Source organism: Argiope bruennichi, chromosome 8 (assembly GCF_947563725.1).
Source record: "Argiope bruennichi chromosome 8, qqArgBrue1.1, whole genome shotgun sequence".
Lineage (NCBI taxonomy): Eukaryota > Metazoa > Arthropoda > Arachnida > Araneae > Araneidae > Argiope > Argiope bruennichi.
This window is the reverse complement of record NC_079158.1, coordinates 15,551,490-15,578,852: the sequence shown is the minus strand read 5'-3', so window position 1 is coordinate 15,578,852 and position 27,363 is coordinate 15,551,490. Positions and strand designations below refer to the sequence as shown.

The 27,363-nt window shown below is 30.4% G+C and overlaps 1 protein-coding gene across 3 annotated transcripts in view; it reads left to right on the top strand.

Annotated features, from left to right (window-relative positions):
• LOC129981348 (MAPK/MAK/MRK overlapping kinase-like) overlaps positions 1–27,363 on the top strand; it is a 71,173-nt gene that overhangs the window by 8,039 nt on the left and 35,771 nt on the right. For 2 of the 3 annotated variants that reach the window (XM_056092164.1, XM_056092163.1), the window contains exons 2-3: positions 4,282–4,396; positions 13,729–13,818. In XM_056092164.1, the coding sequence (XP_055948139.1) occupies positions 4,282–4,396; positions 13,729–13,818 (205 nt within the window). Of the gene's footprint in view, positions 1–2,105; positions 2,226–4,281; positions 4,397–13,728; positions 13,819–27,363 lie in introns of those variants that run through there. The other variant, XM_056092165.1, reaches the window with a different exon arrangement.

Genomic DNA, 27,363 nt, shown 5'->3' with positions numbered 1-27,363 from the left:
TCGGAGTAGCCGAGTGTGAAATGGGGGCAAACACTTCCCTCTCTTTTTGATTCCTGTCGTCTGAAAAGGTTGGTCACCTGTAAAAGGGGAGGAGGAGAGAAAGATGAAACGGGTCAACTGTTTGGTTAGCATTCTTCGCACGAGGGCTTAAATTATGACATAAATTCCGCCGGGATGTCATTATCATTTGGACAGAACTTTTCTGTTGTCTTTAGTTGAATGAAAATGATGGGTTAATTTATATTTCACCTTTTTTTTTTTTTTTTTTGCTTGTTTTATTTATCAAGATTATTCATAGAACGGGAAATAAATAAGGGGTTTACTATTAAACGAATTTAAAAAGTACCAAAAAGTAAACATTTTACCCAATTTTTTAATGAAACTCCACCGTGGAAGATTTAGTATTTTGAGCCCAACACGAGATTCTTCTTTTTATAACCTGATCAATTTAATTTCGTATTTTAACACATTTTAAACTTAATTAATATACTGACGATTTATTTTAGTTTAACATTTTGTCAGCGATTTTATGAGAAGACATACATTTTATTTATTTATTCACTTTCAATACAGACGTGGATGCTATATCGCATGCATGTTTGATGCAATGTTATTTAAACCGACACTCAGTATTTATGAATTTTAATAACTAAATCAATATAATAAAACAAATAGGAACCTGATTATTTATTCTTATTAAAGTTTTAATATTATTCTAATCTTTTATAATTTACAGAATTTTTGTTTTTTACAAGCGTATTTATTTTACTGCTAGCCTATTAAGATATTTTTAATCAATCTACTGCAGCTCCCCCTCCCCTTCTTCCATGTCGGTCGAAAATCCGTCATTAGTTTTCAATGATATTGTAAAAATGCATTACACCAATAGGTGAAAAGCATTCCCATCATAGAGTTTAGTTGAATTAATTTTAGCTTTCACTGGTTTTGAATTTGAACTTAATATTGAATAAGTTTCGAAAAGTGTTATCTAAGGAATTGTTATGCATTAAAAGATGCTGATTAAATAGTAAAATTATTATTATATATGCATACATTATTTGCTAATTTATATTTGTATTTCTTTTAAAAAATATGTAATTTCTTATTTCTATGTATTTTATGCATTAAATGCATACAACATATATTTTATTTTAAATTAAACTATTTTTTTATGTTTAATACTTTATCTCTTTGATGATTGAAATTTTTTTTCAGAATGATTTTGGTGCATTTCTGGCATACTGTTTTTGAATTTCATCTGGTTTGAATATAGCATTATGCTATTCCCATAAATTTCAGAATCGGAAATATAAACTGAAAGTTAAAAAAAAATTATTAATAAATATAAATTTAGCTTTACTTTCTTTGAAGAACTGAATTATTTTTTAATAAAATGTTCTTTAAATTATACATATTAAATTTCCTTTGTCTTTTAGTGTGTTAATATTAATTTTGTTTTAATATAAATTTATCATTACTAGAAATTAGTATTAACAATGCCTATTTGTTTTTACGATGGCTTCTAACAATTTTGAATCGAATTTGATTTATGAATGTTACTTTTTTCTGTTTATTTATACGTTATTGTGTATGGAATAGTGGTGGATCTCCAACCAGGCAAGCTAGGTAAATGCCTATGTTTGCTAAGCAGAGAGGGAACTGCAAAGTCGTATAAAATGCTATTTTCCTAGTTCCTAAATTAATATAACAACAGATAAAAATAAGTTTCAAATAAGTAAACAAATGAGTTCCTTATTTGTCATACAAAAAACATATACAAATTCTATGAGTTGTGTTGTTGTAGCGTGACAAGGGCAATAAAAAATAAGGGGGAAAGGGAGAGAGATGGACAATTAGATTGGGCCAAAAGCATGCAGAACAGTCCTGGCCACATCTTCAGCTTTCTCGGAATAAAGAATATCCCTGGTGCAGTCAATGTCTATTTTGAAGAGGGCTGAAATAATAGAAAGACAGCTAAACATATGCTCCGGATCCAGCTGCACGTCTGGACAGTGTCTGCATCTTCCATAGAGTCTGGAGCCATTGAGCATGCTCCTCATGCCCCTTAGGTGTCCTGTTCTGAGTCTTGCAATTGTGGTTGTGATGTCTCTTTTATAATTTAGATTTGTCATGGGAAATTTCTTGCGATTGGTACAGAGCCTCTGTCTTGTCACGACATTTGCATCCAGAGCAGTAGTAGATAGAAGGGTGGGATCCAAAATTCTGTGAGTAATAAAACATAATCATAATATTGATACTTTATCAAATATAATTAGTGAAATTCTTGTATGTTTCATTACATTATTTTAAAATAAAACTGAATAATGTGAATATTATTAATAACAGTGTAAATATTTTTATTAATTAATAATATTGTAGAATAACATTCCGGGCAATATGAAGACATAATAGGTAAATAAATTATTATAAAATTAATAAAATAAAAATTATCAATGTAAAAGAAATCATTAAAGTGTTAAAAATGCGCTAAAATAGGAAATTAATTTGACTAGTTATTAAAAGAGAAGCTTTATCATGTAAATTGCCTAGAATCGGGAAATACTTAAACTTGCCACTGCCATGGGATGCTGTAACTCTAAAACAGAACATGGCGGTAAATCAAATATGGAATGAGCTCTTGAAATTTATTTTCTTAATATAAAACTCGTCTATTGTGTAAGTGCATCAGAAAGTCGAAAAAATAATTCTTATTTTGATATTGACGTGGAGCGTTCATAAATAGCTAAACTGAATTGTATCATAATATTTATGTGTGTGTTCTTTGAATTTTCTTTCAGTTTACACATTCGGATATTAAGTGATATGAATAGTTTTTAAAATCTTTGTCGAGATGTAGAGGTGTTTTCATTAAACATCTAAAATGTAATTTTTATTTTAAAGCATAATTTTTATTATCTCGTATATGAAGCATACAAAGATGAAGTTCAGTAATGGACAACAAAATTCGAATTTGCGATTTTGTCGAATCCTATGACTCAAAAAATACTTTGAATTGGACGGATGAAATTTAGTATGTGGTCTCAATCACCAGGTTTCTTCAAATTTTGAACAAAATGCAGGCAGAGGAAGTTTGTCGATCTATCTGTCCATCCGAGTGCTCAAAAACAAGATAATTTTAAATTGCAAAGAGCTACATGACAGTTAGTATCTAAACATAATAGTTAGCATCAGTATAGACCTGTGTGGCGAATTGAATTGAGCGAGGATAGAACCTGGGACCTTGTGGTTCGCAGCCCAGTAACATGAACCACAATACAAAAGCAATTGCTCGGGTAGCGTAGCTGTTAACTGGTTTATAAGCTATTCACTACAGATTCTCCCTCCAGTGAGTCGGAGGTGAGACGAAAGATATACTGGTGAGTGGTGATGTATTTATTAGCTGTTGTGTCTAATGCACATGCACCCATTTGAGCATTTGAAAAGCGCCAAGCGTTATGGCGAGCGCGTGTGTGTGGGTGAGTGGTTGCTCTTGCTGCGTCAAGTGAGTCTGACGATTTTGGGTTGTTGTGGGTAGATGGCGCCACAACAGCTGTACGAAGGTTGAAGGATCACGTCCGGGTCACTAATGTGGCGGTTTGTAATGAGCGAGGATAGAACCTGGGACCTTGTGGTTCACAGCCCAGTAACATGACTACAATACAAAACAATTGCTCGTGTAGCGTACCTGTTAACTGGCTTATAAGCTATTCACCACACCTGTATGATATTTTGAGCTCCTTTTTTTAAGAAGTTGACTGACCTTTACATTCGCTTACATGTAAACCTATAATTTAAAAATGCAAAGACTTAGATAAATAAAATTTGGTATGTAATCTCATTGTTAATTTTCAGTTCTGTGTCAAATTTCGGCTTCAATCGATTTTAGAAAAGGCACCCATAATACCTTTTCGTTTGTTTGTTTGTTTTACTGTACAAAGCACTGTAACTTTTTCTCAAGTACAAAATCCTCATGTGAGGGACTCTAAAAATAAAAATCGGAGAGCTCACTTTATTCAAATTCTACTCTTTATGCGACAGAGGGAAAAACGCTTTTTTTTAAAAAGAATATGCGAGAAAATTTCAGAGAAATAACCGCATTATCTTAGCATGCTCGATATAATTAAATTCTATTTAAAGTTCCTGCTCTTTATAATCTATTTTAAACCATAAAATCAAATATTGAAACATTACAGGCCTTTACTTTTGATGCATTATATTATAACTATTGGCTTTCAGTTATTCTCAAAAATCTGTTTTAAAATGTTCCCTTTTTATGCTTAGGGTATCGCATCCTTGGTAAAAAAGGAGAGGGAAGTTTTGCCGAAGTGATGGCCTGCCAGAATCTGACAGACGGACAACTATACGCTTGCAAAACTCTCAAAAGGCACTTTGTAAGGTATGTATGCATAATTATATATTTCTGTTAAAAGGATTACATTCTATTTTAATTTTCCGAAGACATATTGCAATATCAAGAATATTATCTAGAATTGATAAAATTTAAAGTTTTTAACCAACTTTATATTTCGAATTCAACGAAAGAATTTAAATTCTTCGTTACTTATAAAAAGAAGTTTTTTTAAAAAAAATCCGTCTGGGATGTCCAGACGAATTTAGAGCAACTACAACTCAGAAACACAAGTTGCAAGAGGAGCTTATGCACCTTAAGGCCCGAATGTTAAAATATATGGTATAAATTTTTAAAATTTAATATTGGTGACATTTTGGAGATTTTTCATACATATTTGTTTATGATGTCCTTTCTAAATATCATAGGAAAAAAATCGATGAAGTATCAAATAAAATAAGCAATTCCCACTCTTTTTAAATATTTTATGAACAACTAACAAGATTTACAGAATTTTGGGATTTTTTTTTCTATATTTTTCCAGAATTTGGGAATATTTTTTCTATATTTTTCCAGAAAATAATATTAATTAAATCTAAATTTTTGACATCCGAATTCTACTTTCGTTATCTTTCTCAATTTTTTCCGAGGTAACAACTAGAATATTTCTCCTTAATCCCAAAAAAGAGCGGTTAAAATACCTTATTTTATTAACATTCAATCAATTATCTTCCAAATGAATTTAGAGGTTTCCTTCCCCAATTTGCTGTAAAAAGCAGGGGGAACTATTGATGGATTTCGATAGGTTTAGCATTTCACACATCCTGACTTGGCAAGGAGCCAAATGAGAATTGATGCTCTAAAAATCAAGTCATGGGCATCGTCATGCGAGTGCTGATAATAAATTTATATTTCTGACCTACTCATTTGCAATAAATTATTCAGATTTATTTTACTCTGTTCCTGCTGATATGACCGCTCTATAATTTATAACTTAAAGCTGTGCTTCTGTCTTATCTGTGTTTTTTCTTATCGTTTAAAAAAATATTGAGTGGCATTATTAAAGCAAATTACTGTATAAATCTCCTCTGCGTAAACGCTATGTTGTTTTCAAATTTTCTCAAATTCAGATTTTACGGAGATAATCTGTTCACGTCTTTGGAAAAGGAGTCGTCTTCAAGTTACAGTTGTAACGGTTTGGTATGAGCGAGGATAGAACCTGGGACCTTGTGGTTCGCAGCCGAGTAACATGTCCACAATACAAAAGCAATTGCTCGTGAAGCGTAGCTGTTAACTGGCTTATAAGCTATTCACCACAGACTCTCCCACCAGTGAGTCGAACGATATGGCTGTTGAGTGGTGATGTATTCATTAGCTGTTGATTCTAATGCACCTGTACCCATTTGAGTAGCGCCAAGCTTATGGCTAGCGTGCGTGGTTGCTGCTGCTGTTGCGTCTAGTGAGTCTGACGGCTTTGTGTTGCTGTGAGTAGATAGAACCACAACAGCTATACGAAGGTTAAAGGTTCATTGTCCGAGGTCAACAATGTGGCGAATTGAAATGGGCGAAAATAAAACCTGGGACCTTGTGGTTCGCAGCCCAGTAACATGACTACAATACAAAAGTAGTTGCTCGTGTCGCTTAGCTGTTAACTGGCTTATAAGCTCTTCACCTCATAGTATTAGTATAAGATAGATAAGTACGAGTTTTTATTCCAATAGTCGTTATCCGATATACAACAGATAAAGCAACTTCCTGCAGTTCAAGTTTATATTGTCAAAATTTCTCAATCATAGTGGTATATTTATATTTTTGAAACCTTAGTTTAGTGAACAAATTTAATGAGAAATCAAAATTGATATAACTGAGCAAGATCTAATGCTATTAAATTTGCCAATCTTTTTTACTAAGTAAAGAATTGAAAAGTGGTTTACTTCGTTTACCTATAAAACTCGTTTTCTAACAAATATTTTTTGGTGGTCCGGAAAATATAAGTAGTTTTGTGATTTCAAATAGTAATGAAGAATATTTCAAGAGCCATTAAAAACTGAATATTTCGAGGGTTCTCAAGCTTTTAAATATTGCGATCCGCTTTTTAGAAACTGAATCTGCAAAGACTCAGTTCACCGTCGGAGCAGTGAATTTTTCAGGGACGAATAATACACGCTTTTTTCGAAAAGTGTCTTATAGGTCAAAAAACAATTTTTTGAAGGGGAAAAAAAGTCCTTTATTATTTAATATATTTTTCCAAAAACTATTTCTAATAAGGTCTGTGTGAAGAATTCATTTGCTGTTGAAGATAAGGAATAAAATTCAAGTCAGTTCGAGTTATTTTCAGACAAGGATTTACTACTGCAGTGTGTTAGTGCACAGCTAATACTATAAATTGTATATACACAGCTAATACTAGATTGGAGCAACAAGTGATATATCATCTGTATGTTAGAAAGACATATTGGTTCTTCTTGTGTTTCGACACGAGTGGCTTATTTGCGCATTGCATTATTTTTTTCTTATGATGCTATGTGACTTGATGCAAAATAAAAGCCCAATTCACATTGTTACAAATTGTGCAAAGACATATAAATTCAAGATCTTGTCCGATACATCAAAAATTGATGCATAACCATTGATTTGGGAAGTTTTGAAATTTCTAGTTTAAAATAGATATAATATTGAATATAAATGAAAGAAAGTACTCAGAAATGTATCTAAAATTATTTTATGAGATTACATTTTCCAGAAAAATGTACGCATCTGATTAATACTCGAGTAAAACAACAGCAACCTTTAGAATATTTCATCTATGTAATCTAAAATAACATCCAAGGGGAATTGTATCCTAATGATAGACGCGGAAATCACAACTCTGCTAAGAGTTCTTTTATTTTTAGTAGTTTCGGGGCTTTTCTTTTACGATACTGTTTTGTTCTGTGCTACCCCATTACTCTAATGGATTTCATCTCCCAAAAGAATAACACGTGCTTTTGGTTTCAAAGTAAGGCAGTAGGAGTATATTTTATCTCGGGAAAATTTACGCCATTGTTTCGTTAAGTCCGCCTTCGGCTCGTTAGTTTTTTCTGTGAAAATAACTCAAAGAGTTGAACTTCTGTATTATTTAGATTAGCTTTTTCATTTTGATTTAGAGCACTTATCTATTTCTGAGAGAAGTTGTTTCCCTTTGTGTTAACGCATTATGGCATATATATTTTGAGATAAAGGCTTTAGGAATAAAGATGAAACTGTTTAGTTTATTTTTCGAAAAATCGTTTTGGATAAAGGTCTCGCAAAGCCATCTGACGAATTGAAAGATAAAATTACTCAGATAAGAACTCAGAATATGAACTTCGTATTGTTAAAAATGAAAGTTTTGCGCGAGAATAAAGTAAAATAAAATCTCAAAAATGTTGTCTCTTGAATTATAATATTTTTATTTTATTTTTAAACCCTATTTCTGTTTATGTTTTGATAATGTTTAAGCCGTTCACAATGCGTTGTGCCATTGACAGAGGAGTATAAGGAATTTCACATTTTATGCTTTTTACTTTTTTATATACGAAATATACAAAAAGAAAGTATAACTGTCAAAGAACTCTACTCTGAGATTTTGCCATGCCTACATGATTCAGACTTCTCCAAATTCGAAAACACACTTTTTTTTAAAAAATTACGTTTCCGCCTGTGATCACGATGACTAAAAAACATTTTGAACTAGAAAGATGATTTTGACTTTGCAATAAATTTTTAAATTTCTATCAAATTTTGAACAAAAGTTTGTCTGCCTGTACGAAAACAAGTAAACACGATAACAACAGAACGTAAAGATCCAGATAGACAAAATTCGGTACACAGTGCTATCATCTGAAGTGTACATTGGTTTTAAATTTTGAATCGTCGAGAGTTTGACCATTTGTTGGCTACATACTCGCGTGGATGTAAACACGACAACTCATAAAATGCAACAATTTAGATAAATGGAATTTGGTATAGGATCTTGTTACTAAAATTTAACTCTGCATCGAATTTTGTTTCCCACAATGCATACTCAGCTTAATTCCCGGTAATACGAAGGACAAAACTCTTGACTCGGAAATCTGAAAATAAAAATCTGAACATTTGGGAGTTCCTGAACTTGCTGAATGTTCAGAATTTTTATGTTGGGAGAAGGGGGGGGGGGCATCTACATTAAGGAGTGTGCGTGAAAACTTTAGGGATTTAGGGAGATCACGTACTTCATTATACTAATAAGACCTTTTTTGGGAGGGGGGGGGAGGGAGATAGCCTGATCTTTAAAAAGCACCTTGGTAGAAAGTGTTGTAACAAATTTTCAAATTATGATAAAAATATTATGTTTCTTCGGTCACTACAATCGTGTAAACGAAATATTGCTGTATAGTGCTTTATCCTAATAAGAAAGATATATTTCTTCTTGAGAAAGTTTCAAAGCAAGTATATGTAATGACATCTATCAATTTAAATCCTAATTAATTTCATAATTTTTACCTTAAATTTATCTATTTTGACTTCATTCTAAACTATTCTTTTATTTCCTGATCCGACTCCCACTTTTTATTTAATTATAGCTAACACGCGCTTAACAAAATTGCTTATTCCGTCGTTTCCACGCCAGGAACGAAGCTATAAAAATCCTTGCCATCTTTTTAAAAAAGATTTCTAAGATTCCTCTAACTAAATCGACATGTGACAAAGAAATCCCTATCAGAATCTCATAGTAAAATCTTTGAAGGGAAAATTTTAATGTCTTTGCTTGTATACCGCGATGTAAACAGACGTCCATTTATCATCATCACTTTCTGTATAAATTATGACCCCCGTGGTGAAATAAATCGAAGTTAAAATTCCAATAGTTTCTTCTTTTCGGAAAGTGTGAAATTATGCTTATATGTAAGTTCATTTGATAGCTAAAAAGAAAAACCTTTGCGGTAGAATTATAAATTCTTAAAATTTTATAGAAAACCATTTGAAGAGAAATAGACAGCAAATCCAAATTCTAGTTTTACGCTGGTTTGTTATCTGGAGTACGAGAAGGGGTGATTAAAATACTAATAAAACATTTATGTTTTTAATTACATTGCATTCACAAAATCTTGTTTAATTCCTGTTTAAATTATCACACAGTTGGTGAAAGGTAACGTGAAGATAGTTTATTTGACATATCTTAAGGAATTGAATTTTTCGTGGAATTCAGCATCGGATTGTACTTTATTCGGTTGATTGTGGTGCATAGATAGACCTATAAGAGGGATGCATTTCATTAAGTTTTGAGAATGCAGCAATGGATATAAGAATTTTGAGCGATTCAATTTATTGATATAAATTACCAGATCTTCTTAAAAATACTCAGAGCAATTCCCGTTAATTTTATTACTACATCGTTGTGAAAAATGAGGGCGTTAATAATTGAGAGTTCATTAAATCGCACTAGAAGATTTTATGAAAAATAAAGGCAGAGGGTGAAAAGAATGAGATGTTTAGTTATAATATTAGTTATAAAGGGGAGATAGACCTAATTCTCCAAATCTTTTATTATCATACTGATATTAGATATTGTATATGAGAATATTGTATATAAGAATAAATGAAATATACATTCCAAATTTCGTCTACAATTTTGAAAGATTTTTGCATGAATTTATTTTTAGAAATATGCTTACAATAAATTTTCGGGTGGTATAAAGTGAAAAAAAATTTGCTTCTGAATTTAAATGAGAATCAATTTGCCCATATGGTCACGGCAACCAAAGAAATATATAAACAAATACAAGTTCACTAACATCACTAGAAAACACGTGTCCTGTAATCGGAAAGAGAATTAACTTAGAAATTCGCTTTTTTCCTTTGAAAATAGCTGATTTAATATGCAACACCATGATTCCTTACTATGCATTAGCAAAATATTCTATTTTTTTTCCTAACCTTAACCTTCCGCTGTAAAGTTTTAGTGCTTTATTTTAGACTGAGCTTACAAACGTGACTTTCATGTTTACAACAATCCACATCATTATTGGCAAGCAGTGGTGTTATCAGCATTATGTACTACCAAGAAAAGACTTCATAAAATTGAAAAATGCTTTTAACGAAACTGAGCAATTCGTGTTTTTGGACAAAGAATTTAAATTTCTGCGATCATTTTCAAAGTTCAATTCTTTTACACTTAATTGTAAGTATTGATAGTAATGAAATTGGAGTTTCTTTAGATTCAAATTATGCTTAGGTAATGGAGCAAAAATGTTTAATACCTGAAATTTTTTGAAAAATTAAATAAAAAAATTCACGCAATCAACCTCTCCGAATAGAGATTGGATACAGGAGGGGCTTTTCACATACCTTTCAGTCTAGTTACATTAATGTTCGTTCTGAAAGAACATAGGAGTTATTTTGGGACGGATTTCATAATTTTGAACTAAGGACAGACTACGAGGACGACATCCAGAACTGATACCTCCTTCTTAAATTTCTGCAAAGGAACTCCGGCTATGATGGATGAATGAAAGGACACTCTGTCTGTAACGTTAAATACAACGTACAGCAAGCCGATAGATCTGTCAGTGGAATCAGGTCTCAAATCTGGTATCCTCTAGCCCCGAATCCGATATTTTACAACTAAGCCATCAGTCATTTAATTATTTAGACAAAACACGAAAAGTCTTTTTAAAATTATTACAAAAAAATCTTGCATCTTTTACATTCTATCTGAAGGTGTTAGTGCCATTGTTTTGCTATTTTACCTTCTTGGAGATGCTTTTGAAAGATGAAATTATGTATCGTTACTTCTATAATACTGGATATTTCATAAATGTCTGTAAAATTCGGAGGCTGATTTCAAAGAAGTAATAACATTACTGCACTGAAATAACTCTTTTTGGCAATTCAAAAACATCATTTTAAGAACCAGCCCATTTTAAATGAAGCAAATTAAAAAAATCATTAGTTGTAAATTTTATCATAAGCTGCACAAATAAAACAGAATATTTTTCAAAATTTAATTATATATTTAAGAAATATCAGAAGAAAATTGATTTAAAAAAAACATTGAAGAATTTTTGTTTCGTATTGGTGGTTGAGATAGTAGCTAAATATATTTACTCGCTGATTATATCGGGAAATTAATACCGAAAGTAAAACTCAGGAGATATATGAAAATGCGGCATGTTAATTCTAGCTTGGTATCTATTGCTTTTTCATATATGAGATATTTCAGCTAAGTGGAAATTCAGCGCATGAATATCTCAGTATAGTTGAAAAAATTTGACCCCATTCGTAAAGATTCACAACGACACACACGAATTTTAATCAGTTACCTTTAGGACTTATTTCGTAGATTGAGCATTTGCAGTCGGTTTATCTAATTTTGATACCAGAATCTATGGAAGAAGAAAAATGTTATTCTTTCAGTTTCTTAATCATGTACCTTGATAATCAGATTTTTTTTAATTGAATGATGCTTACTTTCAATAATAAACCCTTCTTATAAAGGTTTTGAAACAATTAAAGAGGCGAAGTAAAATATGGATGAATATTTTCTTAAAAATTAATTAAAAAACTTTTTAACATTAAAAATTTTTGTATATAATAAAAAAAATCAGGTGAAAATTTAAAAAAAAAAAATGATAAACGATGTAAGTTCCAACCAAATAGAAACTCCCTTTTTAAATATTAGAATACCATATGAGCGATGCTTTTTATTGCGATAAACTTAAAAAAGGTTTGGTAGTCTAAATAATTTAAAAGAACAAATTTAAAAAATCGCAAATGTGCATAGTTTTTTTTTTTTTTTTTTTTTTTTTTCAATTTTCTAACATTATCGATTTTTTCACTTGAAATGTGATTTTATCAATTTTAGACATTAACGTACACTTGCTTTTGCAAATTTTCTCATTTTTTCATAAATATAATTTAGGCAATAGTAATGATAAAATTTCTTATCTTAAATATGCATTTCATCTAATTATTACTGAGTTACTTTCGTCGCAATTATAGATTTTGTTTTGATATATTAATTTTATTAAAACAAAATTTTTAATACATGAGTTAAAAGTCTAAAAGCATTCTAAAAAATTATTATGAAAGTTTTTCTTATTTTAACAATTTTGCTTTCGATTTTCTAGAATTGACTGAACTTCATGAAAGCACAGATTAGTTCATAAAGTTTATGTGACATCACATGCAGATAGGAAAAACAACTGCTCGTACCATAAAATGGCGTAGCAAAGTTAATTGGTCTTCGTGAGATAATATAATTTTTATTTTGTCCCGGTGGTCATCAGTGGTTAAACAAGTGTAAATGTTGCCAGGGACATGGCATTATTCTTTCTTCTTTTCATGATGTTTTATGTTGCAAAGAAACAAAACATTGTTTTATCACCATGGAGCTCTTTAAGACTTATCCCTAGGGCATCTTTTCCCTTCTGTTGGCTATCCCACTGGTGCCATCTAAAATTTTAAGCATACTGTCTAATGATGTGATGCAAAATCGCGTCTATTCTCTCTGCATTTTCAAGAATTCAGAGCTGAATTGTCGAAACACGTTTGATATATATCACATGAACGTTGAACTTTGGTACTTTGTAAGAATCCTAGTTGGTGTCACCGTCTGAATATCTCTAGAAAACAGCAAACAGCTCTCTCTCGTTTTTTGAGTGGACACACCTAATCCCTCACCTTCCAACACGGACAGAGGATCTTTGCTGAATGTCCTTGGTGCAAGGCAGATCTGGCCTTCCCCAATCATATTCTTAAATTTTACAATTTTTGGTATTTTAAGGGATCCGTTATTGTTTTTGGACTTTTTTAGATCTTTGGTTTCATTGAGATGATATAGCGCAGCTATACCACCTGGGATCAGAAACAACAATAACATGAACGTTAATTGACTTCATTAAATGTTAAGATGTTTTATTTTTTTCCCCTCTGAAAGAAACTTTATTTTCATGATCTTTCTAAATGAATTTCAGTATTAACATCTTTGAAATGAGGCTGCAAAAATTTATTTATCAATAATGTTTACATCAATCTACATCATTATTGGCATTAAAAATAATTTAACAGTAATTGGAGGAAGGAGACATCAGAAAATAATTTATAAAAGATTTGCAGTAAAAGACAGTAAAAACAATTTATCAATAATTGGAGGAAGAAGATATCAGGAAATAATTTATAAAAGATTGGCGATTTATAAAAGATTTATAAAGATTTCATAATAATATTGACTGCTATAATATAATATTATTACAGTTTCAATATATATTTTTTTGCCTTAAAATTTATTTCTATCCGAAATGCATTGCTTTTGTTTTAAAAATAAATTGTATTTGGAATTTCATTTATGTTCTATATACATTCTCTGTTCCTTTTTTTAGTGTTGAGCAGGCTCTTGGGCTCACCGAAGTCAGGGCTCTGAGAAGACTGCGTCCTCACGTGAATGTGGTCCAATTACATGATATCATATTGTGAGTTTTATGCCTTTTTTATCCTTTTAACTGGAATTTTTACGCTTAAAAATAATTACAATCAATTGTTTTGTAATTCTGTATTTGTAACTATTGCTTCTTACATATCCAAAATGACTGAACGATCTCTTTTGTAAGAAATGCAGATCGATTTTTTCGCATTAAAATTATTTTGATAGTTAACGTTGAGGTGAATGAGATGATGTATAATGCGAACCACTTTAAAATTCACAACAAATGTATTTATTTCATGTCAACATGAGGAATTATATTGAAGGTTGTTGCCAATATTTGCATTTATATATGCATAGATACAAATTACGGTTACAACTAAGATATAGGGTTATAGCTAATATATGAGTATGAAAAAAATACAGTTGGAAGGCTGGTGAATGATCAGTGATATTCGAATCCGAGATTTTCCACGTGAGGTTCGAATCCATATATCCCCTAATTAATAGATATTCGGATTCAAAATCATCGAAGAATACTTAAAATATGTGTCCACATTTTTCACATAACCAAAGTTTTGAAAAGTTAAGCACTGAAATAAAGTTACCTTTGAAATGCTCTGTATAACAAAAAGTTGAAAGTAAAAAATAGCAAATACATTTTTAAAAAGAATTGATACTTTTGCAATCACATAATATCTAAACACTCCAAATGAATTGAAGTGAGATGTCACAGATATTATTACCGATGTTACTTCAAGCCATTGCAATAGTTTGATTGTTGAGAAAATTCAAATTATTTTATTGAATAAGGACTTGCAGACGGAGCGAAATCGATATGATTTCGAAAGGTCAGGATTGCCGACACTGTTGGAAATATCGACAGTTTGAAAGACTCATTTAAAGATAAAAAACGCAAAGTAAGATTCTATGCATGCAATATTTTTTTAACAGGAACCAATATGGATAAACAAATATTCTAGCAAGTTTGTTTTATACATCTAAGGAAAAAAAGTAATAGAGTGGCAATAAATTTTTTAAAGAATAAACAGACAAAATGCAAGAACTTTAAAATGCGAAAATTTTCTTAAGTAATTTCTATTGTTAAGAAACTTCAGTAGGTTGGCATTTATTTGTTTACGAACCGCATTTTCATTTGGCTGTACGCTATACGTTTTGTACTAAACTCGAAATAATTTCTTTAATAAAGAAGCTTTAAAAAATTAACTGAATCTCAACACACTATGATAAAAAAAAGTGTAAACTTTCTTAAAGCAAAGCGTAAGAGTTTTGAACACACTGGTGTGGTCTGGAAGTTTTAGGAGGAGGTGCCACCTCAGGGGTCATCCTTGTCGTCTGACAGCAGCTCAAAATTACGAGGTCCGTCCTAAAATAGCCCTAGTGTTGCTTTAAAACGGAACGTTAATATAACTACATTGAATGCAGAAATGGTGAGATGCAAAAATATCCACAATATATGAAATCTTATATGTAGCAATAAATATCTTTTTAATATGATAATATTTTTGATCTGGCGTATTTTTCTCAAAGTGTATGATTCAAAAATTGTGCAGGATTCAACATAATAGATAATAAATAGAAAATATTTCTTCAAAACAGATCATTGGACCTCGAGCCACCGAGTCAACCACTTGACTGTTTAATTTTCTTTACTATCTAAAAAGATGACACCTTCTATTACGGGAATATTTTCTTATTTTCATTCAAATGGAAATCCATTGAATACTTGACTTATCTATGTATTCGAAGTAATTTTAATATTGAATTATAATCGTTATAAATGGTTTATTTTTTGCTTACAGCTATCAAAATACGATAAATCGATGCACATATGGCATTCGGGCAAAACAGTTAAGCGGTTAAGCGAGTAGTTACTTCTTGAAATTGTAGGCTTAATCCTGTTACTTACGTGTTATTGCTCAATAGAAATTTTTTCCAAATGTTAATTTGATTTGTAATTAATTATCAAACAAAATTTAAAGGCTTTTTTTAGTTCCTCGCATACGATGTAGGCAAGGAGAAAGTATTATAATCGTCACAATATTCAAATTTAAGATTTTGATAAACCTTCATGTTTCAGACCTTTTTTCAGTCACAAAAACACATTTTTTGAATTATGCCTATTTACCTGTGAATCCGATAATTCTAACCCACTTTGAAATAGACAGATGAAATTTGGTATATGATTTTTACTAAAAATTTATAGATTTTTATCAAATTTTCTGAAAAATCCACTCAAAGGAATCTGCCTGTCTGGCCGGTTGTCCAGATGTAAATTAACACTATAACTACAAAACTAACAGAGCTAGCTATATGAAATTTGGTTCACAGATTAAGTATCTAAATGAATATAAAATTTGGAACCAAATCCATTTAAAAAACGACCATCTGTCGATCTGTATTTTTACGAATACACAAACGTTGTAACCTAAACACCCAGTGACTTAAATGTATAAGATTTGGTATATGATTTTATGTCTACAATTGTAATTTTGTGTAAAATTTCAATTCTAATCGTCTAAAAAAAAGAGATCTTAAATACATACTTAGTTACTGGGATCTTATGTGTGATCCACATCCCAGTAATGAATCGTCAAAAAAATTAAACAATATAGCATTCTTGTGAGCTCTTTCGTAACTATTGTTCTCCAATGGCATAGTTTATTAATACACAAGTACATTTATTAGAGTGTCTGAGGAGAGGTGCCAGCTCAGGTGACGTCCTCGTCATCTGACTTCGGTTCAAAATTACGAGGTCCGTCCCAAAATAGCCCTAGTGTTGCTTTAAAACGGGACGTTAATGTAACTAAACTAAACTAATTTGTCAGATATTTACAATGCACCAAATGTGTGTAAATAAAATATATTGTAACTGTTATGCCATTATTAAAGTCGTAATACAAAAAAATAAACGCACTTTCTTTGGATATCAACTTCAACACAGAACTTTTTTCCCTGTAAATTATATGATATGAACATAAAACAGAATACCAAACCTTAAACCTTATCGCGATACAATTTTTCGGGTTAGCAGTTCGAAATGTCAAGAAATGTACTTATTTTTCACTTTTGAATAAACTATAAGATGTTGTAAGCTAATACTTATATTTCATTTTTTTTAATTCTCAGCACGATAGTTGTCGTATTTAACATAAACGGCTTTTAAATTCATGACTCAAATGACTGTAATGTCGTCTTTTTTATAATAATATTCTGAAAAAATTTATTCCATAAAATATGGAAAGTACCCTTTAAAAAAACATGATGTATCGGTCACGTTAAGTTCTGTCTCATACGCGTCAGCATAAGCAGGTCATATACTGGAATCTAAACCGGGCTGAAGTTCCATTTGTCATAGTATACTTTTCCACTAAATTAATAGTATGTCACAAAAAAATAAAATAAAACGTGTGCCTTACAAACTAGAATTATGCAACACTTAACTGTAATATTTTCAGCTAACTTTAAATACTAAAAAAAAAACAAGGCAAAAAAAAAGTTCAAGAATAATCAATTCCGATATTTTTTGGCGGCGGGAGGGGGGAGGATTTTTGTTCTAAAGAGGAAATTAAAGAATGGTCATGAATGATTTGTGAAAACGTTTCATTTTTAACTATATGCAGTGATAATTTTAAAAGCAATTTCCGTTACAATTGTGTTTTAGGGACTTGAAATGACTTAAGTATGGATGATTACAGTCCAAGTAGAAAATTAAATTTACCGAGAAATAAAAATCCTATAATTTCAAATGATACAGAAAGTTAATGAAATTTACTTGTATACATATGTGTTTGTATATTTCTTTACAATTATTTTTATACTTCACTTGATAGTTCCAAAAATTCAGCACTTTGCTTTACAAATAATTGTTTTTCAAGAGAATTATTGATTTGCTAAAGTAATTTCCCATTTAGAAACTATGTAAAGACTAACTTCGAACAAACCGCGGTGAAGTTGATGCGCCTTTTATGAGTTTCTGTGAATATTTCTTTCTTCAACAGGATTTCTCAGTTGATGTACCTCAAATTCACAATACACCCTCAAAGGTAGATTTAACGTGCATTTGGCTCCAGACGCACTGCGCCTTCAATACTTGAATCAGAAATATTGCTCCAAGATCACCACGACACTTCTTTAATTTTTAAAACCTCGCATTTTTCTTTTCCTCGCATTTTCATATCTAATTAGCTAATGTGATGTCCATAGTGATTTTCCATTTAATTCTTCAAGTATTCTTCTAAATTAGTATCTAAAGTATTCATACTCATAAATGCTGAAGGTGAGGAACTAGAAACAGGTTAGTTTAATTTAATAGAAGTAATGCGAATAGAATTTTTGGTTTTAATTAGAAATCGAACACTATTTTGAGATGAATGCTATTTTTGGATGCAATCTTGAGAACGGTCAAATGACGAAATCTATTCCTGTAATGATATTTCCCCGTCCAAACATCACGTGAGCTGAAATTGCAAGCAAAAAGAGAATGATTATCTTTTGTCTTAAATATATAAAGAAAATTTGCTCAATAAAAAATTGAGAATGATCATGAATTTAGCTATGATAAATCTGAAAATTTAGTATTTCAGAAATTTAGGAAATTGGAAATCCAATTATATTCGGAAAATAACAATTCCTAATGTAAATTATTTGTAAAATTACCATGAAATCAGCATAATTTAAGTTATTGTAATTTAGAAAATTCTAATTAAGTTTACTGCTGAATTTTTTGTTGTTCATTGGATGAGTCTTCTAAATTGAAAATAAAATATAGTGCATTGAATATTAACGAAATTTTATTGTAGGAAAAAGCTGCCTTTTTTAAGCAGAATTTACGAAGCTAGTTAATGTTTCGATAAAAATTTATGATTTTAAAAAACGAAACATTTTTTAATAAACAAATCTGTGCAAATACACATATTAATACTTTTGTGGATTGAATTTTTGTGGCCTAATACATGAAAATTCCAATAATAATAATTATAATACTTTTTATTTCTCTCTACATATTCACAATTGGCGGGTGTTGTATCCCTAAAAGTTTCTCGTTTACTCTCAATAAAGATGTTATCCTCTCCTCTCCTCGCGTAAAATTATAGATCTTGGGTATAAAGCCGTGAATGCGAAAAGCGCATAAATTTTTATTTTCAGAGTCCCACACATGAGAACGGTGTGCTTCATAGAAAAGAAAACCGGTAATTGTCTTACTTTTATGGCACTGGCGTTAAATGGTTAAAAAGTATCGATTTTTGGCGTTAATATATTCTTAGCTGAATTTTTGGCGATTAATCCTTAGTATGCGGTTAATACACTACTACCAAAAAATCGGGTGTTTGAAACCAAAATAGAACTACAAATGTAATCTCGAGATCATATATCAAATTTCATTTATTTGAGTCTCTACATTTTAAAATAATCGCGTTTACATACTTGAGAAAACACAGACTGACAGAAGGTCAGTTCCTAAACGGATTTTTTCTAAATTTGATACATATCTATATTTTAGTTGATCAATCTGTGTACCAAATTTTATCTATTTAGCCTACTTACATTTTCTAATTATTGTGTTTATTTATACTTGGACAACTAGACAGGCAGATTTCTTTTAAATGAATTTTGTCCAAAATTTCATAAATTCACTGAGTTATTGTAAAATCAATATAACTAGTTTAATCAGCCCGGTTCAGATTGCTTTTCTGTTATCGCGTTTGCAGACAGATGAAAATAATTCCAAAAAGAATCAGAGAATCAGAGAAAAGAATCAGAAAAGAATTTACAGAATCAGAGAGCTATAAAACGCAGAGATTCGTCAAACCTCTCGAGTGATTTTTTTTAATACTTAGAATACTTTTTTTAATACATTTCTTGTATGAGAAAGGTAAAAAAAATTCACCATTAAACGTCGTTTCAAAATAGAAAAACGCCAGATATTTCCTTAGTGAAATTATTTTATAACTGCAATAAAAAATACTTTCAAAAAATATTTTTTACGTGTTTTTGAATGTTAGATTCTAGAAAAATAGAAAATTCGTTACAGAAGATTTAACCTCAAAGCACCGTTCTAATGTATTGGAATTTCATAAATTTAAGAAAACTGCGATATTATTCGCATGAATTTATTAAAAAACATTATAGATTTTATGTAATATTTTATTCCATATACAATCTATTCAAAAACGAATAAACTATTTTTTTTAATTCAGGATTTCCTTCTAAACTGGAAAATAATCTCCTTAATACGAAAGTAAAACTAAAAGATTAATTAAAACCCAATACTGACTTTTTGGGACAGATTTGTTCTTTCCATTTCCATCATTCTCCTTGCATTTCCCGCCATTTTTTTTTTTAATTTCACCATCAATATCTTTCTTAATTCAATTCTATACACGTGAATATAATTCCGGACTTTGAAGAGCTGTTTTTCTATTAGTTAGCGGTTTAGTTGATTTGAGAAAAGCCTCGAAATGTTTTGATCTATTAATAGCTAGCTCTTTTTGGAAACTAAAAATCCAAAATATAGTTATTGAAGAAGGGATGCTGGCAAATATCTGAATGTAATAAAAGTGTAAAAATTCATATACTCCTTTCGCATCGGATCTACTTCCATGGCTCCTATTCCTGTCAGGAAAAAGCAAAGGGAAAGATTTCACCAAGACAGTGGGAAAATGATATAAGGAATTGGAATATCAGCAAGATAATAGATCCCTACTGAATGTTTAAAAGAAATTATTCCCTTTAAGTTCGTCAGAAAAAAGACAGGAAAAAAGTTTTGAGAACGATAAAATTCTTGCAATTTTTTTTCACAAATTCATTTATCGCTTAAGTCATGACAAATTTAAGATAAGAATGTTAGCTATATATTTATGAGATGACAAAATAAATAAAAAAAATTTCAAAATATTTTGATTTATTTAATTAAATTGTGAAAATACATCATTATAAAAAAAAGCTAATTAATCTTTGGTATCCGTACGATAAAAAATTTCAGAAAGTATATTTTTTGTAAACCTGTGTAATTGATATGAGAATGTCTTTAAAAAATGGAGCCATAAATGTGTTTTAATTTATCGCGATAATTTTTGCGATAATGAAATAAAAATGATATGAATTCTAAATTTTTAAAATCTATTTTTAAATATTTCTTTGTCGGAGAGAATGAAATTTCAACATCCTTTTCATTTCTCCTCCTTCCGATTTCTGTGAACCGATAACGTTTAGGTTGAGAAGCTAACGATTCCAAGATATAAATCTCGCTTCTTATCTGTTTATGAATATTTTATGGCAAAGAGATGGATCAGACAAGTAAATAAAATATCACTCACTTTTCAACCATTTGTGCAAAGTTTTCTCTCGTTTTCTTGGAAAAGGGAGATTTATAGAAAATGGCAAGGCTGTGAATTGATCATGCATATTTTATGTGTAAGTAGCTGTTGCATTCCAAGAATATGCCAACATGTTTTATTAGTGTGTCCATCCATTCCAAGGAATTGTTAACCATTTTCTTCTCGTGATCTCCTTGACTTTGATTATTCACAGGTTTTAACTTTGAGATTATTAATATTTCACAAGTCATCAAATACAAAGAATAAATGTGTAAATCAACGGAGCATTTAAACTATATTCTTAATTTTCACTTTTAAGAAATCAGATTTAAAAAATCTGCTTGAAAAGATACTGATTAGAAGTGACATAAAAAGTTTAAATATTTGTTTTTCCAATTAATTAATAACATTAATAAATTTGAATTTTTAATCAGAAAAATGCTGACTTAGAAATATTTAAATACAAGCTTTAATAATGATGATAAGTGATGAATTCGTGATGAGAAACTTTGAATTTTAATCATCTTGATTTTGAATCCATGTTTTACGTAAGGTTCCTGGATTTAATTTAAAAATGATTCATTGATTAGATCAGCGTTCCGTTTCAAAAAGGTATTTAGCGAATTTTAAAATTTATTCAGATGACATGGACGATAACCACGTTGGTAAAATTTAAGGGAAGGAGGATAAGACAAGAGAAATAGTTTGCTACAACTGTTTTGAGAATTTTTATTTATGATATAATAACTGTTTAAGAACTTTTAAAACAACTTTTTAAGAGTTTTTTTTTTATCTAGACATATAAATACTTCTTTTAAGAAAGTGCCACCACAGATGGAGATTCACGGATTATGAATTCCTATTTTGTCTTTATTATTTTATCTATTTTAAATAAAGATTTTAAAAAAATATGAAAACATCTTTTAAATTATAATTTTTGTTACAATTGTTTTAATTTAATTATCTATAATATCTACTAATAATAAAGGAGTAGGCCGAATTGCTTCATTGAAGACTACCAAATTTGGGACAAATATACATTGAAATTTAAGAATGTGCGCTCAGATATATTTCCTACTTTATTTTAAAATTCAAAAAATTGCCTTTTTAATGAAACCAATTCAATTGTAGAATATTTAACAGAATTTTGAAATTTAAGGAAAATATATACATTTTAAATAAAATATATATATTGCATAATTTTTAAAATTACATTTCGTCATTAATATAAAATCCAAATATTTTTTTTTTTCATTGTTTCATCAAAAATTTAATCGTGTGATTTTCTTCTTTTGTAAAGATAGAAAGGAAGGATTTGTTTCTACATAGTTAACATGAAGAATAAGTAAGTGAAATTACAGTACAGCAAAAAACAAAGTACTATTAAAAGATAGAACATGCGGACATTTATACGCTTTTTTAGCAGCATTATGATGTCATATATTTAACTCTATTAGAAGTATTCATTTATGCAATAAATAGAACAAGTGAACGGTTATTAAGATAACATGATTTTAAAGTGTTCCGCAATTCAGTGTTTAAAATGCGTTTTGGGAGGAATCATACACATCAATTTACCCTTTATAGACTTAATTTAAGCACATCTAACATTTCTAGCGAACCAGCCATTTGATAAACAATTTAATGTTACAGTTATCAGTCAACAAATATTTCCTAACTTACTGTCAAATAATGAAAAAAATTCTGGATATCTGTAATATCTTGATCTAGACTAATCAAATAACGAAGCAGAATTTAGAGACAATTCTTTATTTTACAGCCCTATATATACAAAAGAACAACTTGTTCTAATCTTGGTTAAATAAGTAGTTATTTACACCTGTAGACCGACACAACAGTCGAAGTCGAAGCTTTATCTTGAAAACTCAGTTGCTCATCAATACGGAGAAACAACACCACAGGGAACTAACAGGCTGTTAGTCAACACGACCACTCCAGGGGTAGTTCTCGGACTCCGAACTCGTGGGCGTAGTCCAACAGTCCACCTGCAATTCGTTTCTTTTCCTCTCCCTAAAAAAAAAAAAAAATCTTTACATTTTATTTCGGTGACATTCTCCGCCTCTTTATTTACATTGGTCCTTTGAGCTCTCTTTCGGCCAATCGGGGTTCAGCAATATGCTCCCTCAGCGGCGCCAGTTGGTTGTGGGAAGGTCCTTTTAGTGATGCACCTTTCATAACTGACTACTCTGGAACACGGAGTTATCATAGTCCTTTCATAATGAGAAACATTTAACGTCCAGATGTTTGGATACCCCTTCCTCTTTGAAGGTACTATCAATATCTCTTGGACGAGGAATCCCCACATGTGGTCTTTCACTGTAGTCGCTAATGAACAAATGCGAGACCACCCAGGTGAAAAGATCCACCATCTGGCTATCTCGAGGAGTTAAGTAATTAACAGCGACGACACATCTGGCTGTAAATGTCTTATCAGTACTGCGAAACGGGGAATGTTACAATATCCCACTAAAATCAATTTGTATTATGTCACAGGTGCATTATAAAAATTGCCATATATGTAATCTATGACACTACACTTTATTTTATTATTAGTGATGGTATCAAGTTTGTTTTTCCTCAAGCAAGATGCGTATGGAATCCGTGAGGATTAAATCACGTGCTTCACATGAAAATCAATTTATTCAATTTCTCTGAAGTTCATCTTCAAATTGGAATCAAATTCGATTTTTCCTTTTTCATATGTGATTAATAATCAAGAGGAAATTGTAATTATATGTGCATGCTATTTTGTATCATGATTTAAGTACTAATGCAATAACTATTCATTTATGATGCAAATTTAATTTAAAAATCAAGAAATATACATAATTGTATGAGTAGGATAAATGTTCTTATTAACACAAGATACTGTACGATATCTCCACAATGTTTTTTTTTATATATATATTCAAAATACCGGCCAATATCTTGAAGATATTGTAAAAATGTGCACTTTGTGCTAACGCTCAAAATAGATAAGTGATTATCCTGTCTTCCATATGGATATCGTGGCAATCTTTTCAGCAATTTCATATCTTAAAAATGGTGTTTAAATAAAATAATCAAATTCCAGTGTAAATGATAAATAAATTTTTTAAATATCCCTAAATATGAAATTTTTAATCAATATGTTATGGCAGCAATAATAAAGGCCATTAAAATTTTTGATTCCTTAAAAAACCGTTTGGAGCAGCAGGGCCCGACTTAGCCTAATTGGGGCCTTGGGAAAAACTTCTTTGGGGGCCCCCCTCTGCTTCACTACTTTAGTAATGAAGAACCGAATTTTATGGGCATATTTAAATTTTTCACCTCATTATAGATATATAACAAAAAAATTGACTAGAACCTAAAATAGCTATAAATTGCCCCCCCCCCCACAAAGGGCCACACGAAATATCGTTAATAAATAAATAACGTAAGATAAACTTTCCATTCGATTTGGGGGGCCCTTCTGATGTGTATGCCCGGGGCAACTGCCCGTATGCCCCTGCCTTAGCATGGCTAAAACTCAATTAATGCTATTCTATGAATAAATAAAATATGGTTTCCGCTTGCTCATTAAATACAAATTTTCAAATTACCTATAGATGGGAAATGGTATCATCAAAGTCACACACACACACACAACTTGTCCTTAAAATTTACCATTTCTTTGTTAAAATGTTCGTTCAGTAAATTGCTTAATGTAGCATGGCTAAAACTCAGCCATCTCTGTATTCTATAATGCCAAGAGGATTATCTGAAGCTGAAAGAAGGTTATCAGAATGTTAGAGATAAATTTTCAAATGATGCATACATGCGAAACATTATGACCAAAATTTGACATACAAATGAGCCAATTCTTTGTTAAAATTTCGATTCTTCTAAATACCCATTTTTCGCACAAAATCACCCACCTAACTATTCTATGAATAAACAAGGCCGCTTTAAATAGCGAACTGAAGGATAAACTTGTCTAAAGCGTAATAGGACCTGTAGGGTTCTGTAAGTAATTCAAGTTCAGTGTACTTTCAGGGCTGAGTGGCTTCGTCACCTAGGTGATTTCATAGAATAAACACAGTGTCTGTCACCGGAAGTGTCTGTCCCTCGTTTAAGGCGACCTTGGCTAGAAGTGCTTCTATAAGTATCAATTGGAACATCCCATCGTCACGCGAAATAATAATAACTAACTTGCCTCTCTTTCTCGTTTTAAATTATTGGATAACCCGATGTCACGAAGAGCTCTCATGTCGGAGGAGCTTGAAAATAATTAGTGTTATCATTCGATTACCTGAAGAATTATTCAGTTGAATTTTTTTTGGTTGCTTTAAAGTGATGATATATATAGATTTAGTCCTGTCTAACGTAGATTTGAAGCAAACACTCGAAGCTAATCTCAGACATGTATATGTTGAAACGCTGAATAAATTTTGGATTAATATCTCTATATTATCTAAAGGCGGTTTTGTGTTCTAAATAGAAAATAAGTAGCATCAGAAAAGCAATCGATGGGTTTTTATATTTTTAAGAAAAAAATTTAAGTTTTGCAAACTGTATACAGTAAAAAAAAAAAAAAAAAAAAGAGTTTCAAACTTAAAATTTTGAGCAGATACCAAAATCTCATATATAATATTATATCGCATTCATTGCTTACTCGTATACTAAGCATAAAAGAAAAATAAAATATTATTCCCAAGAATCAAAACTAATGTGTAATATTACATCACATTTATTACTTGTTCCCACACAAGTATACAAAAAGGAAGTAAAAAAAAAAAATCGAAGATTTTGACAAATTTCCACGTTTTCTATCTCTCTGAATCCTACAAAGAAGTTTGCCTGCCTGTGAATACGATCATTCAAAAATAATTTGAGCTAGTCGAATGAAATTTGGTGTGTGTCTTTACACTAAATGTGCAGTTTTCTATCAAATTTTGAACGAAATGCATTCACAGGAAATCTGTTGGGCTGTATCAGTATAAATTAATATGCTAACTGTAAAGTGGAAAGAGTTAGTTACATAAAAGTTAATGCATAGATTTAAAACTTAAAGTGTAGAACTATATCAAATTTTGAATTAAGCCATTATAAGACTGAAAGCCTACCTGACTAATATGTGGCTTTGCATGCATGTAAGAGCTATAATTAAAAATCGCAAAGATTTAGATAAATGAAATTTGGTATTCAAATATTGTATTGGGATTTTTACGTACGGAACATTTTCTTAGTATTCATTGAAGCCCAGTATATCATCCGCAGATGGGTTAGGGAGAGATTGCTGCAGATTTGCTAAATGCTGCATCTGTTCCAAAGAATATTTGGCGAGCTGATACGAAGAGACAATATATTATTATATAAAATAAATTCTGTAGTTTAAAAATAAGAAAAAAATTTGAACTGTAGGTTTTGCATGTAATAAAATGCTACAAGTAAATTAAAAAGAAAATTTAATAAATAAGAATATTGGTAATTATAACACATAAATTAAAAAAAAGTAATTGCTGTAAAAGTTTTTATTCTAAAATAAGTAAAATTTCTTTCTTTTAAAGTACTAGCCTAAATATACACAGAAAATATACACTTTAATATCAATAAAACAGATTTTCATTGCATATCATTTGGGTGAAATCTTTAAATACTTGTATCTAATATCAGTAGACTCATTTTTTTTATGTTTGTACTTTCTAGTAAGCATATAATTAACAAATTAACAATCCAGGCCTATCTTACTGGCTGGATCTAAGCCATTTTCAGAGCTGAAACTGTATTTCTTTACGAGCAAATTATTAATTTAACTGCATTGTTATTTGTTTAACATATATGTAAATTCATATGTTGTATTATTTTATTTTGTCATTAAATTTTTAATTTTATCCATCTTTAACTACCCTTTCAGTTAGTTCAAATTTCATTTTTTGAAAATCATTGAACTTACAAAATAGTTTATAGAATGAAATATATATACTAATATATGTTAGATTTTAAAAATATTCTTTTTCAATGAAATATATGTATGAAAGTTTGAAAGTCGGAATAGTGAAATCCACATCTCTATTATTGAGAAATTTTAACAGAAACTCTACATTACGTGACTGTTACTCTTCCTCGATAGTTTCACAATAAAACGGTGATATTTTAGAAAATGAGTTATGTCGGTCAGAGACCTATTTGGACCAACGCCAGCAAAATGTAAAAAAATAATGTGAATTTATTTCATAATTTTTTGCAAGTTTTGTTCTATATATAGAGAGTAA